The 22,196-nt window shown below is 35.9% G+C and overlaps 1 protein-coding gene across 2 annotated transcripts in view; it reads left to right on the plus strand.

Annotated features, from left to right (window-relative positions):
* Positions 1 to 22,196, plus strand: part of PLCE1 (phospholipase C epsilon 1) — a 298,156-nt gene that overhangs the window by 60,457 nt on the left and 215,503 nt on the right. Inside the window, exon 4 of one of the 2 annotated variants that reach the window (XM_044665697.1) lies at positions 3,971 to 3,990. The exons of the other annotated variant lie outside the window; for it this stretch is intronic. Coding sequence (XP_044521632.1) covers positions 3,971 to 3,990 — 20 coding nt within the window. The remainder of the gene's footprint in view (positions 1 to 3,970; positions 3,991 to 22,196) is intronic. 2 annotated transcript variants of the gene reach the window in all.

The raw sequence follows: 22,196 nt of genomic DNA on the forward strand, positions 1-22,196 counted from the left end.
TCTCCTCATCTCTGACACTATAATTACCTTGGTTCAGGTCATTATTACCCTCATATTTGATTATTGCAATAACCTGCTAGTTCTCCATGCATCAGATTTCTCCACACTCCAGACTATCATCCAGTCAACTGTCAAATTATTTCTTCTAAAATACAAGTCTGACATATCACCCTCATATTTTAGTAAACATTCTTTGTTCATCAGTTGGGAATGACTAAACAAGTTGGGGATATGATTGGTATATGTACTCTAAAATAAATGATGAGCAGGATGATTTCAGAAAAACATGAGAAACTTAGATGAACTGATGCAAAGTGAAATGAGCAGAACCTGAAGAACATTGTACAGAGTAATAGCAATATTGTTTAATGATTAACTGTGAATATCTTAGCTGCTAACAGTATTACAAGGATCTAAGACAATCCCAAAGGACTCATGATGAAAATGCTATCCACCACCAGAGAAAGAACTAATGGTATCTGAATGCAGATCAAAGTATTGCTTTTTTTCCCACTTTATTTTCTTTATAAGTTGGTGTCTATGAGATCTGCCCTCTTCTGCAACATGATGAATATGAAAATATGTTTTATGTGATAACATATATAACCTATATCAAATTTCTTACTGTCTCTGGGAGGGGGAAGAGCAAGGAGAGTGGCAGAGAATTTGGAACTCAAAATGTTAGAAAACAAATGTTAAAAATCATTTATGTATGTAATTGGGGGAAACATTAATGAACAAAAAATAAAAGTCAATTAAAATTGACTTTTAAATACCTTTATAACCTGGATTCCTCCTACTAATATTTTTATACTTTATTCCCCTCTACATACTCTGAGATCTAGGGGCCCCAGCTGCCTTTCTCTTCTTCACACATACCATTCCATCTTTTGAATATTTTTACTGGCTGGCTTCCTTGTCTGAAATTCTCTCTCCTCAACTCAACCTCCTGACTTTCATGAATTCTTTTAAATCACATATAAAATCCCATCATTCAGAAAAAGTCTTTCTTTATCCCCCATAATGCTACTGCCTTCCCTCCATTGAATATCTCCATTTAATCCTGTCTATGTTTTGCTTGTACATAGTTGTTTTTATGTCATTTCCCCTATTAACCTTTATATACCTAACACTTTCTACAGAACCAGGGCCATATTAAGCACTTAATAAATGCTAATTGATTGAGAGAAATGACTATTATTTCAGAGAAATTCTATCAAAAAAACTTGCTATAAAATTTGCTCCCCTGTTTCCTGTCTTCCTTTTAATCCTGACTGTGATAGTTTTGTTTGTGAAAACCTTTTGACATTTAATATAATCACAATTATCCATTTTGTATCCTGTGATCCTCTCTATCTCTTGTTTGGTTGTAAATTCTTTCCTTATCCATACATCTGACATCCATCCATGCTCTCTTAATTTGCTTATTATATCACTCATCCTTTATGTCTAAGTCAAGGACCCATTTTGACTTTATCTTAGTATATGGTGTGAGATATTGATATATACCTGTTTTCTGCCAAATGACTTTTCAGATTTTTCCAGCAATTTTTGTCAAATAGTGGGTTCTTGTCCCCAAAACTTGGTCTTTGGGTTTATCAAACTTTCAATTATTATGGTCATTCATTATTGTGTATTGTATACCTAATCTATTCTACTGATTCACTACTCTATATCTTACTCAGTACCAGATTGTTTTGATGATTACCAATTTGTCATACAGTTGGAGATCTGGTACTACTTTGCTATCTTCCTTCAAATTTTTTTCATTGATTCCCTTGATGTTCTTCCAGATGACCGTTATTATTTTCTATAATTATAAAATATTTTTGGCAATTTGATTGGTATGGCACTGAATAAATCAATTAATTTAGATAGAATTGTTGTTTTATTATGACTGGCTCAGCACTTAATATTTCTTCATTTGTTTAGATCTTTCTTTGTGTAAAAAGTGTTTTGTAATTGTGTTCATATAGTTCCTGGGTTTGCCTAGGGAGGTAGATTCCCAAGTATTTTATATTATCCACAGTTATTTTAAATAGATTTTTTTCCTATCTCTTGTTGCTGGACCTTCTTGATAATATATAAAAATGCTGGTAATTTATGTGGGTTTATTTTATATCCTGTAATTTTTCTGAAGTTGTTAATTGGCTTAACTAGTTTTTTAGTTAATTCTTTAGGATTCTCTAAGTATATTATTTGCATCGTATCATCATATCATCTACAAAGAATAATAATCTTATTTTCTTATTGCTTTTTATTCCTTCAATTTCTTTTTTTTTGTCTTATTGCTATGGATAGTATTTCTAGTATATATGGATAGTATAATATTGAATAATAATGATGATAATAGGTATTCTTGCTTAATCCTTGATCTTATTGGGGAGGCTTCTAGCTTATTCCTATTGCAAATAATACTTGCTGCTTGTTTTAGATATATATGTTTCTCATTTCTCAATTTTGACCTGTATTTTCCAATTTTTTTTTTGCTGTCCCTTTTTACTCCAAAATTCATATTAAAGTTAGCAGGAATCAAAATTATATGTACCATTAGTTTTTATCAGGTTTTTTTTCAAATTCCTCATAGAATTTTTCTACTTTTTTCATCCTCTGAAGCAAATATTGACTCATAAACTGTATTTATTTTCATGGTGATTTGCTTATACGCCTTCATAGCTCATCATGAATGTTGTATGCCAAGTTGATCAGTTCTGCCATGAAAAGTTGTTTGGCTTTTATTGTTGGTTTTGGCTGGAAAATGAAATTAACTCCATCCCTTTATTCATCCCTCTAGGGAGCCACCCGTATATTTTATTTTAATTTTTTCATGTCTTCTGATTTTATTTAAAGTGAGAATATTTTTGTAGATTTATTTCAGTTCTTCCAGTAATGTAGTATATTAAAAGTACATAATTAGTCCCTCTCTTCCTTCTTTTCACCAGTCAGACAATGTTCTCTAAAGTGGAACTAAGAGCTATTTTATGCTTTTATTTCATGGTTCTCTGTGGCCGTTAGCCAATTTTCTAATGATAAACTATCCATGTTTAACTGGGTTGGTTTTTGGAAAGTAAGTAATATGTTAATGTTAATGGTACATTCAGATCCTTGGCTTGGTTGATCCTGCCAGAGCTCGTCTTCTACTTGTGTAATCTTTGAGAACGTATGATTATTTCTTTACCACAACAAGACAACAGAAAAGGAATTTTGTGGTGGTTCAAAACTAGTGTGCTATAATTAAAAAGTATGGTTTGCCTATAAAGATGATTTGGGGATTATCTTTTCCTTTAGTAGCATTATACATTGGAAAAAATTACTGGTTTTATAGGTAGATTTTTATCTTTTCCTTTAGTAGCATTATACATTGGAAAAAATTACTGGTTTTATAGGTAGATTTCAAGAATAAACAACAAAGGAGAAGAGTAATGAAGAAGTAGACTTTTAACAACTGTTGATGGAATTAAATTGAAGTCTAGATCCTGATGAATACCAACTAAAGAAATGACTTAACACCCTCATACTTTAGATTCCTCATTTGTAAAATGGGGATGACAGTACTTATATAACCTATCTTAGGGTGCTCTTTTGAGGAAAGTTCTTAGTAAACCTTGGGTAAATTTGAATTTTTTAGCTTTGGCATGTTTTTCTTCTCCTTGATGCATGTAAAATTTGAAAAATATACTGTGACTTAATGGATTAAACATAGAATGAGACACAAGTGTTTGGACATGATCAATTTAAGAATTTGTTTTACCTGACTACTCACATTTTTTAAAAAAGGTTTGGTTTTTTCTTTTTTTTAGTGGGGGAAGTAGGGGAAAAATTAGTATTCAATCATTTTAAAAAATAAAACTCAATTTAAATATACAAAAATTGAGTAGAGTTGTTCCGATAAAAATTTTTATTATCTTTTGTTTTTACATTGATTAAATTTGCCCCTGCAGCTCTCCCCACTTCAATCTCAGAAAGAAAGACCCCATATACACCAAAATAGTTATAGCAGCACTTCTTTGTTGCAACAAAGAACTACGGAAAAAGTAGATGCCCATCACTTGGGAGAATGGATAAATGAATAGCAGTTCATAAATATAATGCATTATTACTGTGCTGTGAGAGATGTTATGAATACAGAGTATGGGAAAATCTACCTAAACTGATACATAGTAAAGTAAGCAAAGACAAGAAAACAATACATACAATGTCTACCATAATGTAAATGGAAATATCCGTAAAACAATAAAAAATAAAAGTTGCAAAATTATAAAGAGCAAGTAGGGTCCCCCAAAAAAGATATTAAAAAAATACCTCCCCCAACTCCTTTCCTGGAATAGGGATTCAGGATGGAAGATGGTTCACAGGTATGAAACACTGGGTAGATTGTCATTTTTTTTCAATGTTTTTAATCTGTTTTTCTGATTTTTTTCTCTTTTCCTTCTTAATTGCTTTTTCCTTTTTAATCTTTTAAAAATAACATTAGTCTAAGCCTAATTTCTGCCAAATTAGTTTTTTCAACAGTTTTTTTTCAAATAGAAGTTCTTTCCTAAATAATTTGTTTCAAGGTTTATCAGACATTGGATTATTGAGGTTAGTTATCTTTTATTCTTCTTTGTTTTATCTTTCCTACTTTTCTATTTTAACCAGTGCTAAATGATTTTAATGATTGTTGCTTTATTATATAGTTTGAGGTCTGGAGGTGCTATACCTCCTTCATTCCTATCTTTTTCCATTATTTGTCCTAATTAAGAATATAATAGCTTGGATTTATGTATATACCTCCCAAAGACTGAATTTAATTCTTTTGGCAGTGAGTATATCAGTAGTCATAGTGGATATCATGTAAAAAAAAATTGGGGGAAAAAGACTATATAAAATTAGGTAGGCACTGGATTGCAGAAGATATCAAATGCAAGGCTAAGGAGTTTTTTAGGTTATGAAGAGCCTTAAAAGGGTTTTCAACAAGGAGAGTAAGGTGATGAAAGCATTTTACAAAAACTATGTACTGTTAGCAAATAAATAACTTGAACAAATATGATATGTGTGTATTTAATAAGAATGCAGGTATTGAGGGGCCGAGGCACTAGTTTTCACTTATCTCTGATAAAAATAGAGCCTAAGGTTTTAAAATCTTTTCTTTCCCAGAGATGAGACAAGTATACTATTTTGTGTTCACTTATTTATAGTTTCCCTCTTTATATTCAAGTCATTCACCCATTCTGAATATATCTTGGTGTAGGGTGTGAGATGTTGATCTAAACCTAATTTCTCCCATATTGTTTTCCAAATTTCCCAGCAGTTTTTGTCAAAAAGTGGATTTTTGTCCCCAAAGTTGGGCTCTTTGGGTTTATCATACACTGTCTTGCTGACGTCACTTACCCCAAGTCTATTCCACTGATCCTCCCTTCTGTCTCTTAGCCAGTACCATATCATTTTGATGATCGCTGCTTTATAGTATAGTTTAATATCTGACACTGCTAGGCCCCCTTCCTTCACGTTTTTTTTCATTATTTCCCTTGACATTCTTGATCTTTTGTTATTCCAAATGAACTTTGTTATAGTTTTTTCTAATTCAGTAAAAAAGTTTTTTGGTAGTTTGATAGGTATGGCGCTAAATAGGTAAATTAATTTGGGTAGAATGGTCATTTTTATTATGTTAGCTCATCCTACCCATGAGCAATCAATGGCTTTCCAGTTGTTTAGATCCAGTTTTATTTGTTTGGAAAGTGTTTTGTAGTTGTTTTCATATAATTCCTGTGTTTGTTTTGGTAGATAGATTCCTAAGTATTTTATATTGTCTAGGGTGATTTTAAATGGTGTTTCTCTTTCTACCTCTTGCTGCTGTGATATGTTGGAAATATATAGAAATGCTGATGATTTATGTGCATTTATTTTGTATCCTGCAACTTTGCTAAAGTTGTTGATTATTTCTACAAGCTTCTTAGTTGATTCTCTAGGATTTTTTAAGTAGACCATCATATCATCTGCAAAGAGTGATAGCTTAGTCTCCTCCTTGCCTATTTTGATACCTTCAATTTCTTTTTCTTCTCTAATTGCTACTGCTAGTGTTTCTAGTACAATGTTAAATAATAGAGGTGATAATGGGCATCCTTGTTTCACACCTGATCTTACTGGGAAGGCTTCTAATTTATCCCCATTGCATATGATGCTTGTTGATGGTTTTAGATATATAATGTTTATTATTTTTAGGAAAGATCCTTCTAGTCCTATCCTTTCCAGTGTTTTCAATAAGAATGGGTGCTGTATTTTGTCAAAGGCTTTTTCAGCATCTATTGAGATAATAGTGATTTTTGTTTTGGTGGATTGTTGATATGGTCAATTATGTGGATGGTTTTCCTAATGTTGAACCATCCTTGCATTCCTGGTATAAATCCCACCTGATCATGGTGGATAATCCTCTTGATCACTTGCTGGAGTCTCTTTGCTAGTATTCTATTTAAGATTTTTGCATCTATGTTCATTAGGGAGATTGGTCTGTAGTTTTCTTTCTCTGTTTTTGATCTACCTGGCTTTGAAATCAGTACCATATTTGTGTCATAAAAGGAATTTGGTAGGACTCCTTCTTTGCTTATTATATTAAATAATTTGTATAGTATTAGGATTAGTTGCTCTTTGAATGTCTGATAGAATTCACTTGTGAATCCATCAGGCCCTGGCGATTTTTTCTTAGGGAGTTCTTTGATGGCTTGTTCAATTTCCTTTTCTGATATGGGATTATTTAGGTATTCTATTTCTTCTGCTGTTAATCTAGGCAATTTATATTTTTGTAAATATTCATCCATCTCACCTAGATTGCTATGTTTATTGCCATATAATTGGGCAATAGTTTTTTTTTTTTTTTTTTTTTTTTTTTTTTTAAACCCTTAACTTCTGTGTATTGACTTATAGGTGGAAGAGTGGTAAGAGCAGGCAATGGGGGTCAAGTGACTTGCCCAGGGTCACACAGCTGGGAAGTGTCTGAGGCCAGATTTGAACCTAGGACCTCCCGTCTCTAGGCCTGGCTCTCAATCCACTGAGCTACCCAGCTGCCCCCTGGGCAATAGTTTTTAATGATTGCCTTAATTTCCCCTTCATTAGAGGTGAGGTCTCTCTTTTCATCTTCGATACTGTAGATTTGGTTTTCTTCTTTCCTTTTTTTTTATTAGATTGACCAGTACTTTGTCTATTTTATCTGTTTTTTTCAAAATACCAGCTTCTAGTCTTATTTATTAATTCAATAGTTCTTTTACTTTCAATTTTATTAATTTGTCCCTTGATTTTTAGTATTTCTAATTTAGTTTTCATCTGGGGATTTTTAATTTGCTCGCTTTCTAATTTTTTGAGTTGCATACCCAATTCATTAACCTGTGCCCTCCCTAATTTGTTAGTATATGCATTCAAGGATATAAATTTCCCCCTGAGTACTGCCTTAGCTGCATTCCATAGAGTTTGGTAGGATGTCTCATCATTGTCATTCTCTTCAGTGAAAGAAAAAATTTTAAAACTAAGCAAGACTTAGAGAAAATTACAAAATGTAATTTAAATGATTTTGATTATATCAAACTGAAAAGCTTTTGTACAAACAAAAACAATGCAGCCAAAATCAGAAGGGAAACAACAAATTGGGGAAAAAATCTTTATAATAAAAAACTTTGACAGGGGTCTAATTACTCAAATATATAAGGAGTTAAATCAATTGTATAAAAAAATCAAGCCATTCCATAATTGATAAATGGGCAAGGGACATGAATAGGCAATTTTCAGATAAAGAAATCAAAAGTATCAATAAGCACATGAGAAAGTGTTCTAAATCTCTAATAATTAGAGAAATGCAAATCAAAACAACTCTGAGGTATCACCTCACACCTAGCAGATTGGCTAAAATGACAGAAGGGGAGAGTAATGAATGCTGGAGGGGATGTGGCCAAATTGGTACATTAATGCATTGCTGGTGGAGTTGTGAACTGATCCAACCATTCTGGATGGCAATTTGGAACTATGCTCAAAGGGCTATAAAAGAGTGCCTGCCCTTTGATACAGCCATACCATTGTTGGGTTTGTACCCCCAAAAGATCATAGATAAACAGACTTGTACAAAAATATATATAGCCGTGCTTTTTGTGGTGGCAAAAAAAAAAACTGGAAAATGAGGGGATGCCCTCCAATTGGGGAATGGCTGAATAAATTGTGGTATATGCTGGTGATGGAATACTATTGTGCTCAAAGGAATAATAAACTGGAGGAATTCCATGTGAACTGGAAAGACCTCCAGGAATTGATGCAGAGTGAAAGGAGCAGAACCAGAAGAACATTGTACACAGAGACCAATACATTGTGGTAAAATTGAATGTAATGGACTTCTGTACCAGCAACAATGCAATGTCCCATGACAATTCTGAGGGATTTATGGAAAAGAATGCTATCCACATTCAGAAGAAGAACTGCAGGAGTGGAAACATAGAAGAAAAGGAACTTTTTGAACACATGGGTTGAGGCGGACATGATTGGGGATGTAGACTCGAAACTACCACACCAATGCAACTACCAACAATTTGGAAATAGGTCTTGATGGATGACACATATTAAAATCAGTGGAAATGTGCATCGGCTATGGGCAGGGGAGGGGAGGTTGGGTGGTGAAGGGTAAAGTAAGAGCATGAATCATGTAACCATGTTAACTTTTCTAAAAAATAAGTATTAAAAAAAAAAAGAAAAAAATAGAGCCTAAGGAACTAAGGCAAAGAGGGGGAAGGCACTTGCCCAGTCACAGTGCTCATAAGTCTGAAGCCAGATTTCAATTCAGGAAGATGAATCTGCCAGACTCTGGCCTGGCACTCTTTCCATTGTATCATAGCTGTCCCATGAGCCTGGCACATCATAGATACTTAATAAATGTTTACTGAACAAATGAATGAAAGTCCTCTAAATAACAATGAGAATTTTTTTGGACTTCTTCTACCTTACATTAAACTCTAAATAGAAATCTCTGAATTTCATATCCTTGCTTTTCCTTCCCTTTTATAATTATGAAGACATAAAAATGGACCTAAAACTAACTAGGAAGAAGAGAGCAGGTTAGAATGAATTTGGGAATTTATGCATTGTTGATACCTTGCATCCAAACCCCATAAATTATTTTAACGTTAGTATTCTCTTGCTAATGCTTTTAAGGCTATAAATCAGGGGACCTTATAATCTCCAAAAAATCAAAAACGCAGACCAACCCAAAAGGAAATGAATGTACCCAACACATAAGTTTATCTAAGTATTACTTACTGATGCTGACTTGCAGGCAACAAAAAACATAAAAGAACTTTGAGAACTTGTAGACCCTGAAGAGGAGGTTGGACAGTCATGACATGAAATGGAAGAAGTTTAGACAGAAGCCAAATGTTGCTGGTATTCATAAAATATTAAAACAAAGCCTTTAGTGATTTAGAAATGTCCTTTGTGGAAAATTTAAGGAAAGATGAAAAAGAATCACACAGTATAGGAAAGCTAAGAAGGCGTGGAGGTATTCTGCATCAGTAGAGAAGCACCCCTGTGCCAGTGCTACATTAGAGCGCCATATACTCAATATTTGTAGAATTCCTTAAATTAAGTTTGGAAAAGTATAGACAGAAAGATGGACTAGGTATCTGAAAGATTTGTACTTTTGAAATCTAAGCCACTCATTTATTTACTTACTTACTTATTTATTTGTTTGTTTGTTTTTAACCCTTGTACTTCGGTGTATTGGCTCATAGGTGGAAGAGTGGTAAGGGTGGGCAATGGGGGTTAAGTGACTTGCCCAGGGTCACACAGCTGGGAAGTGGCTGAGGCTGGGTTTGAACCCAGGACCTCCTGTCTCTAGGCCTGACTCTCACTCCACTGAGCTACCCAGCTGCCCCTAAGCCACTCATTTATACATAATTACTTCCTCATATTATTCATTACCTTTTCATGTATATATGTTACATCTCTACAACTAGAATGAATAAATGTCAGACACATAGGAAGTAATAACAATTAAAATTGATGTACCTCTAAAGTTTTTTCAATTTAATTTTTATTGTTTTGCAAAACACACTTTCATATTAGTCATTGTTATTAAAGCACACTCATATATAACCAAAACTCTAACATAAGACCACAAATCCCCTGATGGGAGAGACGACTCCAACCGTTCTTTCTCTGGAGGTAGAGAGCATCCCCCATCATAAGTCTTTCAGGATTGTCCCAGGTCACTGCACTGCTGAGAGTAGCCAAGTTTTCTCAGAGAATCATTGTCCAATATTGCTGCTGCTGTGTACAACATTGTCCCAGTTCTGCTTATTTCGCTCTGCATCAGTTCATGCACATCTTTCCAGCTTTTTCTGTAACCACCATGCTTATAATTTCTTATAACACAGTAGTATTCCATCACCAACATGTACCACAGTTTGTTCAGCCATTCCCCAATGGATGGACGTCCCCTCGATTTCCAATTCTTTGCCACCACAAAAAAGAGCTGCTATATACACTTTTATACAAGTAGATCCTTTCCCTTTTTTTTTTTTACCATCTTTTTGGGATACATACCCAGTAGTGGTATTACTGGGCCAAAGCGTGTGCATAGTTTTATAGCCCTTTGGGCATAGTTCCAAATTGCCCTCCAGAATGGTTGGATCAGTTCACAACTCCACCAACATTAGTGTCCCAATTTTGCCAGAACCCTTCTGACATTTACCACTTTACTACCATATTGGCCAATCTGATAGGTGTGAGGTGGTATCTCAGCATTGTTTTAATTTGCATTTCTCTTATCAAGAGTTATTTAGAATATTTTTTTCATATAATTATTGATGGCTTTGATTTTTCCATCTGCTTGTTAATTTCCTTTGACCATTTGTCAGTGGGGTAATGGCTTGTATTCGTATCAATTTGGCTTGGTTTTCTATAAATTTGAGAAAGGAGACCTGTATCAGAGACATTTGTTATAAAATGTCCCCCCAGTTTGTTGTTTCCCTTCTAATCTTGGTTACATTAGATTTGTTTGTATAAAAGGTTTATATAAAAGGTTTTTCATTTAATATAATCAGAATTATTTATTTTACATCTTATAATATCTCTCTCTTGTTTGGTCATAAATTCTTCCCTTCTCTAAAGATCTGCCAGGTTAAACTCTTCTCTGTTCCCCTAATTTAGTTATAGTATCACTCTTTATACCTATATCATATATGCACTTTGACCTTATCTTGGTATAGGATGTAGGCTATTGATCTATATCTAGCTCCCGCCATATGGTTTTCTAATTTCCCAGCAGTTTTTGTTAAGGAGTGATTTCTTATTCCAAAACCTAAGATCTTTGCGTTTTCCAAATAATAGATTTCTAAGGTTATTTACCTCATATATTATGTATCTAATCTATTCCATTGATCTACCATTCTATTTTTTAAGCCAGAACCAGATTGTTGGGATAATTGCTGCTTTATAGTACAGTTTGAGATCTGGTACTGCTAGCTACCTACCTCCTTTCACATTTTTTTATTAGTTCCCCTGGTATTCTTGACCTTTTGTTCTTTCAGATGAATTTTATTATTTTTTCTAGTTCTATAAAATAATTATTTGGTAGTTTTATTGGTATGGCACTGAATAAGTAAATTAATTTAGATGGGATTGTCATTTTTATTATATTAGCTTGGCCTACCCATGAGCAATGAATATATTTCCAGTTGTTTAGATCTGACTTTATTTGGTGAAGTATTTTGTAATTATGTTCATATAATTCCTGTGTTTGCCAAGTAGATTCCAAGATATTTTATATTGTTTAGGGTGATTTGAAGTGGAATTTCACTTTCTAACTTTTGCTGCTAGACTTTGTTGTTAATATATAGAAATGTTGATGATTTATGTGGATTTATTTTGTATCCCACAACTTTTACTAAAGTTATTCATTATTTCAACTAGATTTTTAGTTCATTCTTTAAGATTCTCTAAGTATAGTATCATGTCATCTGCAAAGAGTGATCATTTAGTTTCCTCATTGCCTACTTTAATTCCTTCAATTTAGTTTTTTTTCCTTATTGCTAAAGTTAACATTTCTAATACAATATTAAATAATTGTGTTGACAATGGGGCTTCACTCCTGACCTTATTCCAGGCTTCTAACTTGTCCCCATTGCAGATGATACTTCCTGAAGGTTTTAGGTAGATATTATTTATTATTTTAAGGAATGATCCATTTATTCCTATGCTTTCTAATGTTTTTAATAGGAATGGGTGTTGTATTTTGTCAAAGGCCTCTCTGAAGTTTTATAAAATACTTTATACATGTCTCATTTAAGCCCCATAACAGTCTTGTGAAGCAGGTACAGAATTTTATAGAAAAGGACATTTAAGTCCAGAAAAGTTTAATCACTGTTCCTTAGTCACATAACTAGAAAGTTTTAAACCAGTTACTATTAAGTCTTCATGATACCAGTTTCAGTTCAGTAAATATTTTTGATTCCTTGATTGATGAAAGAAATGTAAAGGATAATGATAAGAGGTGTTACTTTACTATAATGTCCACAGCCACAATGAACCAGAGAGCTGTATGAAGAATTTATCACTTTACCTCAGAATCTATTGAATCTCTGTTAACCTTCTCCCTGTCTTTGCTATCTTCTTGCTTAGCTAACTTTCTCTTTCTTTTACTATTTTCTTTTCTTATTCTCATGTCCCCTTAAATGACCATAATATGGAAAGCATTTTCTGTTTTTTAATCATTTGTTATAATTTTTAAAGTAGGGTTTTATGGTGTTTATTCTTAATTTTAAAAGTATATGGATCTATGTGCGTATCTATGTATATGCATGTATATGCGTACTGTTTTAATAGTATGTATGTAAAATACATGTTTTATATATGTATATATATACACACTACCCTATACTATACCATCTATAGTAAATATAAATATACACCAAAATATTCATAGCAGTACTTTTTAAGGTAGCAAAAAACCGGGAACTAAGTGGGTGCCCATCATCTGAAGGATGGATGGACATTTTGGTATTTGAATGCAGTAGAATATTGGACCAGTGAATATGAGGAATGCAAAGACCTTGAATGCTAACCCCTTGGTTGCCCCTTTAAGTGTGACCTACTTAACTTTTCTGGATCTCAGTTTCTTAATTTGTAAAATGTAAAGATTGATCTAGATGACCTCAGAGCTTCATCTTCAAATTGATTATTCTAAAAGTAATAACTAAATAGATTTTTATTTTTTAGGTAATATTAATTTTTGACTCCCCCTTGATCAGTATTCTTCAACAGAAAACAAATTCCTAAATTTAGGGGTTTTAAAAAGCTTTTACAAAGCAAGAAATGATAGAGAGCAGAGTCAATGCTGTTATGCATTCATAGACAGAATTTTCCTCATTTAGAAGTATCCTATGCCATTGAAATCACAGACCACTTCCTATATAGGATGGGCTCCCTGAAAATCGCCATAAAGCAATTGTTTTCAGTGGTGATGGCTTTAGCTGTACTGGTGTGTAGTCTTGTTATGATGCCATTTGATTATTCCGCATAACACCTTTTAAGTACTTTTATTATAATGCATAAATTACACATCATTTCTCTGCTTTTACAAAGCAAAGGATGACAATGTTTTAAATGGTTATGTGAAATCCAGAGTTTTTGGAGACAAGGGTAATGCTCAAGTCTGTTTTTACAAAATAGAAATTAATATCATCATTCTATATATAATCTCTTTACCCAAATACTGACGCCTGTTTCTGTCAACAAATGTCTTTGTTTTGATAGCCAAGAAAAATTTTAGCTCTGTGTCGGCAACAGAATACACTTTGTAAATTACAAAATCCAACTTCTGGAATACCTTCTTCTGGAATGTGTCTTGGAAATTTCATTTACTTTACTTTTTAAAAAGCTTTTCATCTCTAAATCAGATTCTACTTTGAAGTTTTTTATGATCTCACTAAAGATATTTGGAACCCCAAATACAAAAAATGACTGCCCTTTCCTTTTCGGATAACTGAGGTAGAAGGTAGCAGCTCTGACCCCCCACTCCTCCGAGAGCCTGTGTTTAGGCCTCTGCAAACTCCATAGAATCCTACCACGGTGGAACTGAAACGGGACTTGGGAGAGCATTCGTTTCGCCATTCACGTCTATTCCATTTTTACAAATAGGGAACCAGCTTTAAGGCCTGGCCTGGCTTTGGATTTTACACAGGAGGAGAGGGGTCGCGGTGGCGGGAGTACAGTGAAAGGGTAACGTGGTGTTTCTGCACCCAGAAAACCAGGAGGTTTTGGTGTTGTCGAAGCACCGCCGAGCAAGTTTGGGAAATGGGCCGAGGGTGCAGGTGGGGCCAAGGGCCGGACAGAGGCTCCCGGACTCCGGAAGTTTCTATGTGCCTAAAGCCCTCGCTATTGCCCAGGAAGTGGCAGCCCACCCGGGCCCGTGGCTGGACTGCTGGAGGGAAGGAAGGTGGCCACCGTAGGGCTATGTGGGAGGCACACGAAGGCCTACCAAAAGGGAGGAAAATACCCTCACAAGATTTGTAAGAGCTAAACTTAATGGATATTCCTTAACCCTATAAGAGATAAGTAATATTTTTAATCTTTCCATTTTTACTTCCTAATTCTCCCTTTTAGCTTTTCTTAGGCCCGGATTATTGTAGTGACTAGTCTGCTGATTGGTCTTTTTTCTAAAGTTCAATTCTGCCCATATCACTACCCCCTACTCAGGAAATTCCAATTATTTGCTGTTTTTCCTTGTGTCATTATGAGTCCCAGTATACATTTATCTGTTTTGAGCCTGTGATTGGAAAAATATAACTTAAAGTAGCCTATAAATCAGTATAGAAACTAAAAGTAGAACAAAGTAATAAATATTAGAAAAGGTCACTGAAAAAGAACACTACTTAAGTTAGGAAGTTGGAGGAGAAAGGAAGAATTTTCATTATCCTCTTACCTGGATGGGGAGACATAAGGATAAAAACAAGTCTGGGGGAGGAAGTAGAAGGACACTAGTCAAGAAAACAGGTCTGACAGTTTTATTGGACTCCATACTTATATATTTGGGCAGCTAAGTGGTGTAGTAGATAGAGCTCCTAGATGGAGACAAAGAGACCCGAGTTCAAATCCAACCTAGAATATTTGCTGTGTGACTCTGTGCAAACCACATAACCCATTTGCCTCAGTTTCCTAATTTGTAAAATGAACTGGGGAAAGAAATGGCAAACCACTCCAGTATCTTTTTCAAGAAAACCCCAAATGGGTTCTCATGAAGAGTTGGACATAACTGAAATGACTGAATAACAATATGCTTGTCTATGTAAGACATTGGGGGGCGGGGGATGACATTTTAGATTGCATTAAGAGAAGCATTGAGATTAGAATGAGGGAAATTCCCAAGGAAAAGAACCTATATGTCCCAAAATATTTAGAGCAGTGCAGCTCTCCTTTAAAAAGGAGGCAAAGAATTGGACATTGTGGGGATGCCATCAGTTGGGGAAGCTAAACAAATTATGGTATATGATTGTTGGTCTTCTAGATGATGCCTTCTGTAATAAGGGGGAGGGGCTGGGATACTTGTGGATGGGATTTACTATGTAGATATGAAGAAAAGTAAGCTAAACATAAAGATATTTGTGGTTTCATTTATGTACAATCTTCTTTTTCTTTGTATATGGAAGTGTTTGTTTTATTTGGTTTTATAAAATTTGAAAGAAAGAAAAAGAAAGAGGGAATTTATAGAAATGTTTTACTCTACCCTGGTCAGTCCATATTTTGTTCTATTTGGATTCTGGGTGCCACACTTTAGTAAAATCAAGCTCTAGAGTAGTAGTGGCAATTCAAATAGAAACCATGCATAAAGATACCTGTGGGCCTTAGAAAACCACACATCTTTTGTATGGCTTAATTTTATTTGTATTTATTTTGTTAAATCTGGTTTGGGCCACAGATAATCATGCTATAGGCCACAGTTTGACTCCTCTGCTCTGTGGTATGTCAAGAGTATGGAAACCAGGATGGTGAAGCAATCAGAAATCGTGGCTGTATGAAAATTCACGGAAAGAAATTAGAATCTTTACCTTAGACAGGGGAAGATTCAGGTGAGTCCATAATCATGGACTTCAAATATTTACAGGAGTATTATTTGGAGAATAATTAGATTTATTTTGCTCAGCTAAATTGGAAATCCAGAAGCAGTAACTGGAAGCTGAAGAGACTGATTTCAGGTCTATATAAGGAAAAATTTCTTAATAGTTAAAGATGTCCAAAAATAGAAAAAAAAAAAAAAAGGTTGTTTCAGACCTTGTTTCTTATCAATGGAATATTTGAAAAAGAGGCTAGATGATGGGTTATTGAAGATATGATAGAGATATTATAGATAGACAGATAGATAGATAGATAAAACATATATATCATGTTATAGTACTGACTGGGTTAGGTTACCTTTAAGATTATTTCCTGCTGTTAGGATTATACAATTCTATTTGAGACCTATGTCTATCCTTTTCTTACCGTTTGGACTTTTTTGGTCTGAAACTCCTTAAACTTTGGCATAACTCTTCTAGTCTTCCTTTGTGTCCATCTGTACAGTTTCTCAGAAAGTAATCTTTACCTTCCCAGGAACATAAGTCTACTTTCCAAAGCCCTTTCTCTCTGTTTAATCTGGATCAATTCACATTTTTGTTTTTGTTTCATTTTCTCATATTTTATGAATCATTCTATATATGCAGTTTAGCGAGAACATTGCCACATGATGCATACCAACGTGCCTGCCTCAGATGTGGTTTAGTGGAAATAATTGGCTTCTTGTACTACTAACTGTGGGACATTGAAGAGCCATTTGATCTCTCAGAGCACCATTTCCTAGCAACTGGAGGGACCAGGAAAGGTGTCCAGTGAAAGGTAGCATTTGAGCTGAGCTGTGAAGGAAGCCAAGGACTTTAAGAGGCAGATTCCGGGATGAGGGCCAGCCCATTCAGGGGCATGGAGGCTGGAGGGGGCTCTCCTGTTTAAGAAATAGCAAGCACTCGGTGTGACTGGACTGTAGAAGCTGCATGAAGGAGGGCTTGAATAAGATAGAATTGAGGCAAGAAGACTGTTTGGGAAGATATTGCAATAGCACATGGGAAAGCTGGAGTTTACATGGGAGGGAAGGGCAATATAGTCAGACCGACACTTGGGAAAATCACTTTGGCAACTGTGTAGAGGAAGAATTGGGGTGGCAAGAGACTGGAGGCAGGCAGACCAGTGAAGAGACTATTTAAACAATCCAGGGAGTTTGCTATGTGGAGAGAGAAAGAGAGGTATGCAAAGAATGGAGAAAGAAATGAGAAGGTTTGGCAATTGATTAGATACTTAGGGGGTGACTAAAAGTAAGGAGTCAGAAGGGACACGGAGGTTGCAAACTGGGTGGCCGAAAGGAGAGTGGCGCCCCTTGGCAAAGGCAAGGAAATGTGGAAGAAGGGTGGGTTTGTGGAGAGAGAGAATAATTTCTATTCAGCCACTTTCGATTCGAGATACCTCAGGAAGGGACATCTGGTTAGAAATGTCTGATAGAGGCAGTTGGTGAAGTAGGATTGGAGGTGAGGGAGAGCTTCATAGCTGGCTGTATACCTCTGGGTTAGATGCCCCAGAGGAGGTCCTAAAGGCCACCAGGACTACTTCCATCCTCAGCAAGGGCTGTGCTCCCTTCTCTCCTTTCATACAGTCAGGGAAGACTAGTCCCTCTGGGGCCGGGCTTGCCGAGCCCTTCTCCGGGCCGCTTCCTTCCTTTGGTGACCACCCAGCTCTCATGTGGGGCTCCAAGAAGCTGCAGCAAGAGTCGTGGCCAGCCTGCGGGAAAGTGTCTCAGCAGACTGGCCAAACCAGGCTGAGGGTTAGCCACGGAGCTCAGACCTGCCAGGCAGTGAGGGGAATGTCTACCCTGGCATGGAAGGCTTCCCCTGGCACAGTGGGTGAATGAGAACAGTTTGTCCTCAGGGCCGCGAAGAGGGAGGAAGCAGCTACAGCGGAGTGCTTAGAACTTCCGACATCACAGAAGCCAAGATCATGCGCTGCTCTGGAGCCATTGCTGGGCGTCTTGACCTTTGACTTGCCACTGGACTTCGACGTCTCTGGCAGAGAGCGGGAGGCTGAGGACTTTGTGTAACTCTGCCTCACTTCAATCCAATTTGTACATGAGTCAAATACATTATAGTCAAGTACATTATAGTCACTCTATAATGTCATTCTGGTGCTCTGAGTAGGAGGACAACAACTATATCTATCTGGAAACCATCTGCATAGAAATGTTCATTAAACGTATGGTAACAAATAAGATGAGAAAGCAGGAAAGTACAGAGAGAAGAGAGAAAGAGCCTAGGGTAGAGTTTGAGGGTATAGCCACAGTTAGTGTAGGGCTGGCAGGGACAAAGGATCAGCAAAGCACCTTGCAAAGGAATGGTCAGACAGGTGGGATGAAAACCTAGATACAGCAACTTTATGAAAACCCAGAGATGAGAGAGCATACTGTAAAGATAATCAATAGTATCAGATGCTACAAAGGTCAAGAAGAATGAAGAATGAGAAAAAAACAGTTAAGTTGGAAGTCAGAAGAGAGTAAGAGGAGAGGCACCAAATTTAGGTGAATTTTTCAGAGTTTAGAAGAGAAAGGGAGAAGAGATATATGACCCTAGGAAATGGAGATGGCACAAATCAAGCAATTCTTTATTTTTTTAATTAATTAATTTTTATTTTATTGACTAATTATGAAAAGTTTTCCATGGTTACGTGATTCATATTCTTTCCCTCTCCTCTTCCCTCCCCACTCCCATAGCCAATGCTCAGGCAATTCTTTTAAGAATTATTGGGAGACTTTCAGCATGTTTATAGTCCAGGAAATAAGGAAAGTTTGAAGTTAAGGGTGCAAGTGGAGGTGGCAGGATGGAATGAGTGAGTTCAGTCTATTAGAGAAGATTGGAAGCGATTGGAACAAGGAGATATCTCCAAAAAATTATAACCACTAGCATTTTAGACACTACAGAAAGAAACTACTTTGTAAATTATAAACAAAGGGGTAAGTTATGCAATAGTGGTGACAGGGTTCACTACAGATTCATTATGTTATCCAAACCAGGCATTTACTACTATAGCAAGGCAATCCTTTTATTCTTCCCTAATTGTTCCTCTAATAGCAATTTCTCATAATCAAATATCCCAAACTATGTTTTTTTTCTTTTCTCCTACGCTATCTTGTCCCATATCTATTTAGCAAAGGTCTTCACTCTATAATTTTCGGGCGGGGCGGGGGAGAGGCCATTTACTTAATTCTCTCTTTTGTTTCTTTGGCAGGACTTGCCATTGCTGATTCCAGTTTTTTCTATTTTTCCCATTGTCTTTGCTATGCAGGCCATAAATTCTGCTCTCATAATTCCCATTTCTCTTTGAAGCCAATCAGGATCATGCAACCAGCATGTTGTGGTTCCATGTTCTTCTCAAATTCACAAGGTCTTCTGTCTCATTAAATGATGGACCATTTTCCTTTTGTAATGTGTATGCACAGGTGCCTAAATTAGTTTACTAGATGTGGAGGCCATATTTCCTTCTGCTGTTAGTGTTTTTCCTTATTGATTTATCTGCTTATGTTTAAATTCTTTGGTTTTTCTTCTTTTTGAGCTCTTTAGTTATTTCAGTATTCTTACCCCAACTCTTGCTTTCCCCTATTATTCACTTTCTGACTCCCTCCCTCTCTGATATTAGTTTCCCAGGGGGCCTCAAAGCATCCTGGCCTCTCTCAGCCTTCTCCCATACTGAGAAATTACCAGTTAGCAGCCAAGGTTTCCTCTTTTTTGCCCAAAGTGACTCTTTGTGTGTGGGATGTGTGTGGATGAACAGAAGTGGCCCCAGCTGGATTCTAGGCTTCCTTGAAGCTTAGCGGGTGCTTCATAGACCCTCACACACATTGTACTGTCTCATTTCCTCTGTTCCTCATTGAGCTGGCTCTTCAGTTCATACCATACAGATGCTGCTGAAGCCAGGGGTAATTTCTATTTTTTACATTTGGGTCTCTGAGGCTCAAGTTTTAGTTCAAACTCAGACATGTATCCTTTCCCTTTCTCTCCATTCTCCTTCAGAGATCTTTTGTGGCACAGAATACTGCTGCTGTGATAGCAAACCTGCAAGCTTCTGCAACCTGGAGTCTGGATTTCCATGGTATTGGCAAGAGAAAGGTGGGGACCAGGGTGTGGGACCTCCACTTCAGGTCCTTGGGTCAGCTAGTGTACTGTTGCTAATGGTAGCCTGGTAGTGCACAGTGGGGAAGTGGGTGATGAGTGGGCTCAGTATAGATGTGAATTTATTTGTTTTTTACTTTATTTGGATTCTTGGTTTCCTAGACCATGGAGAAAGCTGAAGCTGCCTTTTCTGTTATGTATAATATAGGTGCTGGAGAAGTTTAAGAGGTTGTGTGGATTGGAGAAACTGTCTAATCCTCCATCTTGCTTGTCATGTAACCTGCACCAGCTTAGCCATTCACTTTGGTTTCCATCTCTCTCCTGCTCAACAACTCAAAATCCTTTGACATCCCTCTTTCTCTCCTTTTTTTACTCCAGTCTTTGAAGAGGGAACCTTTCCATGAAAGACAAATTCCTCTCATGTCCTTTATTCTCTCTGTCCTTCCATCTCCTACAACTTTCCAGTTTTGAAAAGAAGCTAGAGTTTTAGTCAACCCCCTTAATATAACTCATCTGTCTGTCTGTCATACATCATCTGTGTAAGCATTCTATTTCTTTTTTAAGGTGACTTGTGCTGGGATTTTTGTGACCCTATAAACTATTTATTTTCTACATCTTCCTTTGACTGTCCTTTCTTGCTTTTGATTTTGTTATTTCTCATCTTTAGAGTAGTTTTCGTGATTTTTTTTGATAAGTTTTGTGATAAGTGTTTTGTCCTTTGTTTAACAGTAACTCCTTGTGATCTCCTTTTGACATATTTTCAGAGTTTAGAATTTCTGATTTTTTCCCTAATATTTCATTCCATGGTATGGGTTTTTTTTTTGGTTCTTTTTTGCCTTTAATTAGACAGTATTGTCCTTACATTTTCTGTGTATCAGCTAGATATTGATGTGGTTTTTCAGTGTATCAGCTCTCGAGTCCCACTTCTGCTATAGTTGAATTGCACTGGCCCAGGGGTATTTTCTGAGCCCAAATTGCTAATTTTTCTTGGTACTTATCAGGCCTTTATGACTACTCTAACAATCTTACTACACATGAATTCTCTGCTTAGATTCTTCTTTTTCTGTTGCTCTCTTATTTCCTTCATGAAATGAAGGATGTGTTGGACTTTGAGGAAGTGATGATAACAATTTAATGATCCATCATAGATTCTTACTCTCTTCTGAGAGAGTAACTTGTTTTCTGCTGTAGAAACATAAGGAATCCTTTTTAGCTTCAAAGATTTTGATAGATGTATTTGTAAAAAATAGAAAAGAGAAGTCCGTTATGTTCAATTGTACCATAGTGTATCAGTCTCTGTGGTACAATCGAACATAACAGACTTCTCTACTAGCAGCAATGCAAGAATCCAGAGCAAGGCTGAGGGACTGATGAGAAAGAAAACTAGCCACATCCAGAGGAAGAACTGTGGGAGGAGAAACACCGAAGAAAAACAACTGCTTGAACACATGGGCTGATGGGGATATTATTGGGGATGTAGACACTAAACGATAACTCTAGTCCAACTATCAATAATATGGAATTAGGTCTTGATCAATGATACATGTAAAACCCAGTGGAATTGTGCATCAGCTATGGGGGGGATAGAAGAGTTTAGGGGAGAGGGAAAGAACATGAAATATGTAACGATGGGAAAATATTCAAAATTAAAATTAAAACTAAAAAATAATAAATAAATAAATGAATGAATGAACAAATAAATAAATAAATAAGTTAAAAAAATAGAAAAGAAAGAACTTGTGATTGGTAAGGAAATCATTCTGGTGATAAAAATAAGAGTAGTACAGGGGAATGTTTGTCCTCCATCCTAATAAGTCTTATATTACTGATTTGGAAAGAGCACTGCATTTAAGAATCAGAAGTTCTGGTTTTATTACCTATAAGATCTTGGGCAAGTTACTTAACATCAGTTTCCTCATCTGTAAAATGTGTGGATTGAACTACTTGGTACCTGCTATCCCTTCTAATTCTAGAACATGTTATCTTCTCACCAAAGAAAAGATCCTTCTTGAC

Source organism: Gracilinanus agilis, chromosome 2, assembly GCF_016433145.1.
Source record: "Gracilinanus agilis isolate LMUSP501 chromosome 2, AgileGrace, whole genome shotgun sequence".
Lineage (NCBI taxonomy): Eukaryota > Metazoa > Chordata > Mammalia > Didelphimorphia > Didelphidae > Gracilinanus > Gracilinanus agilis.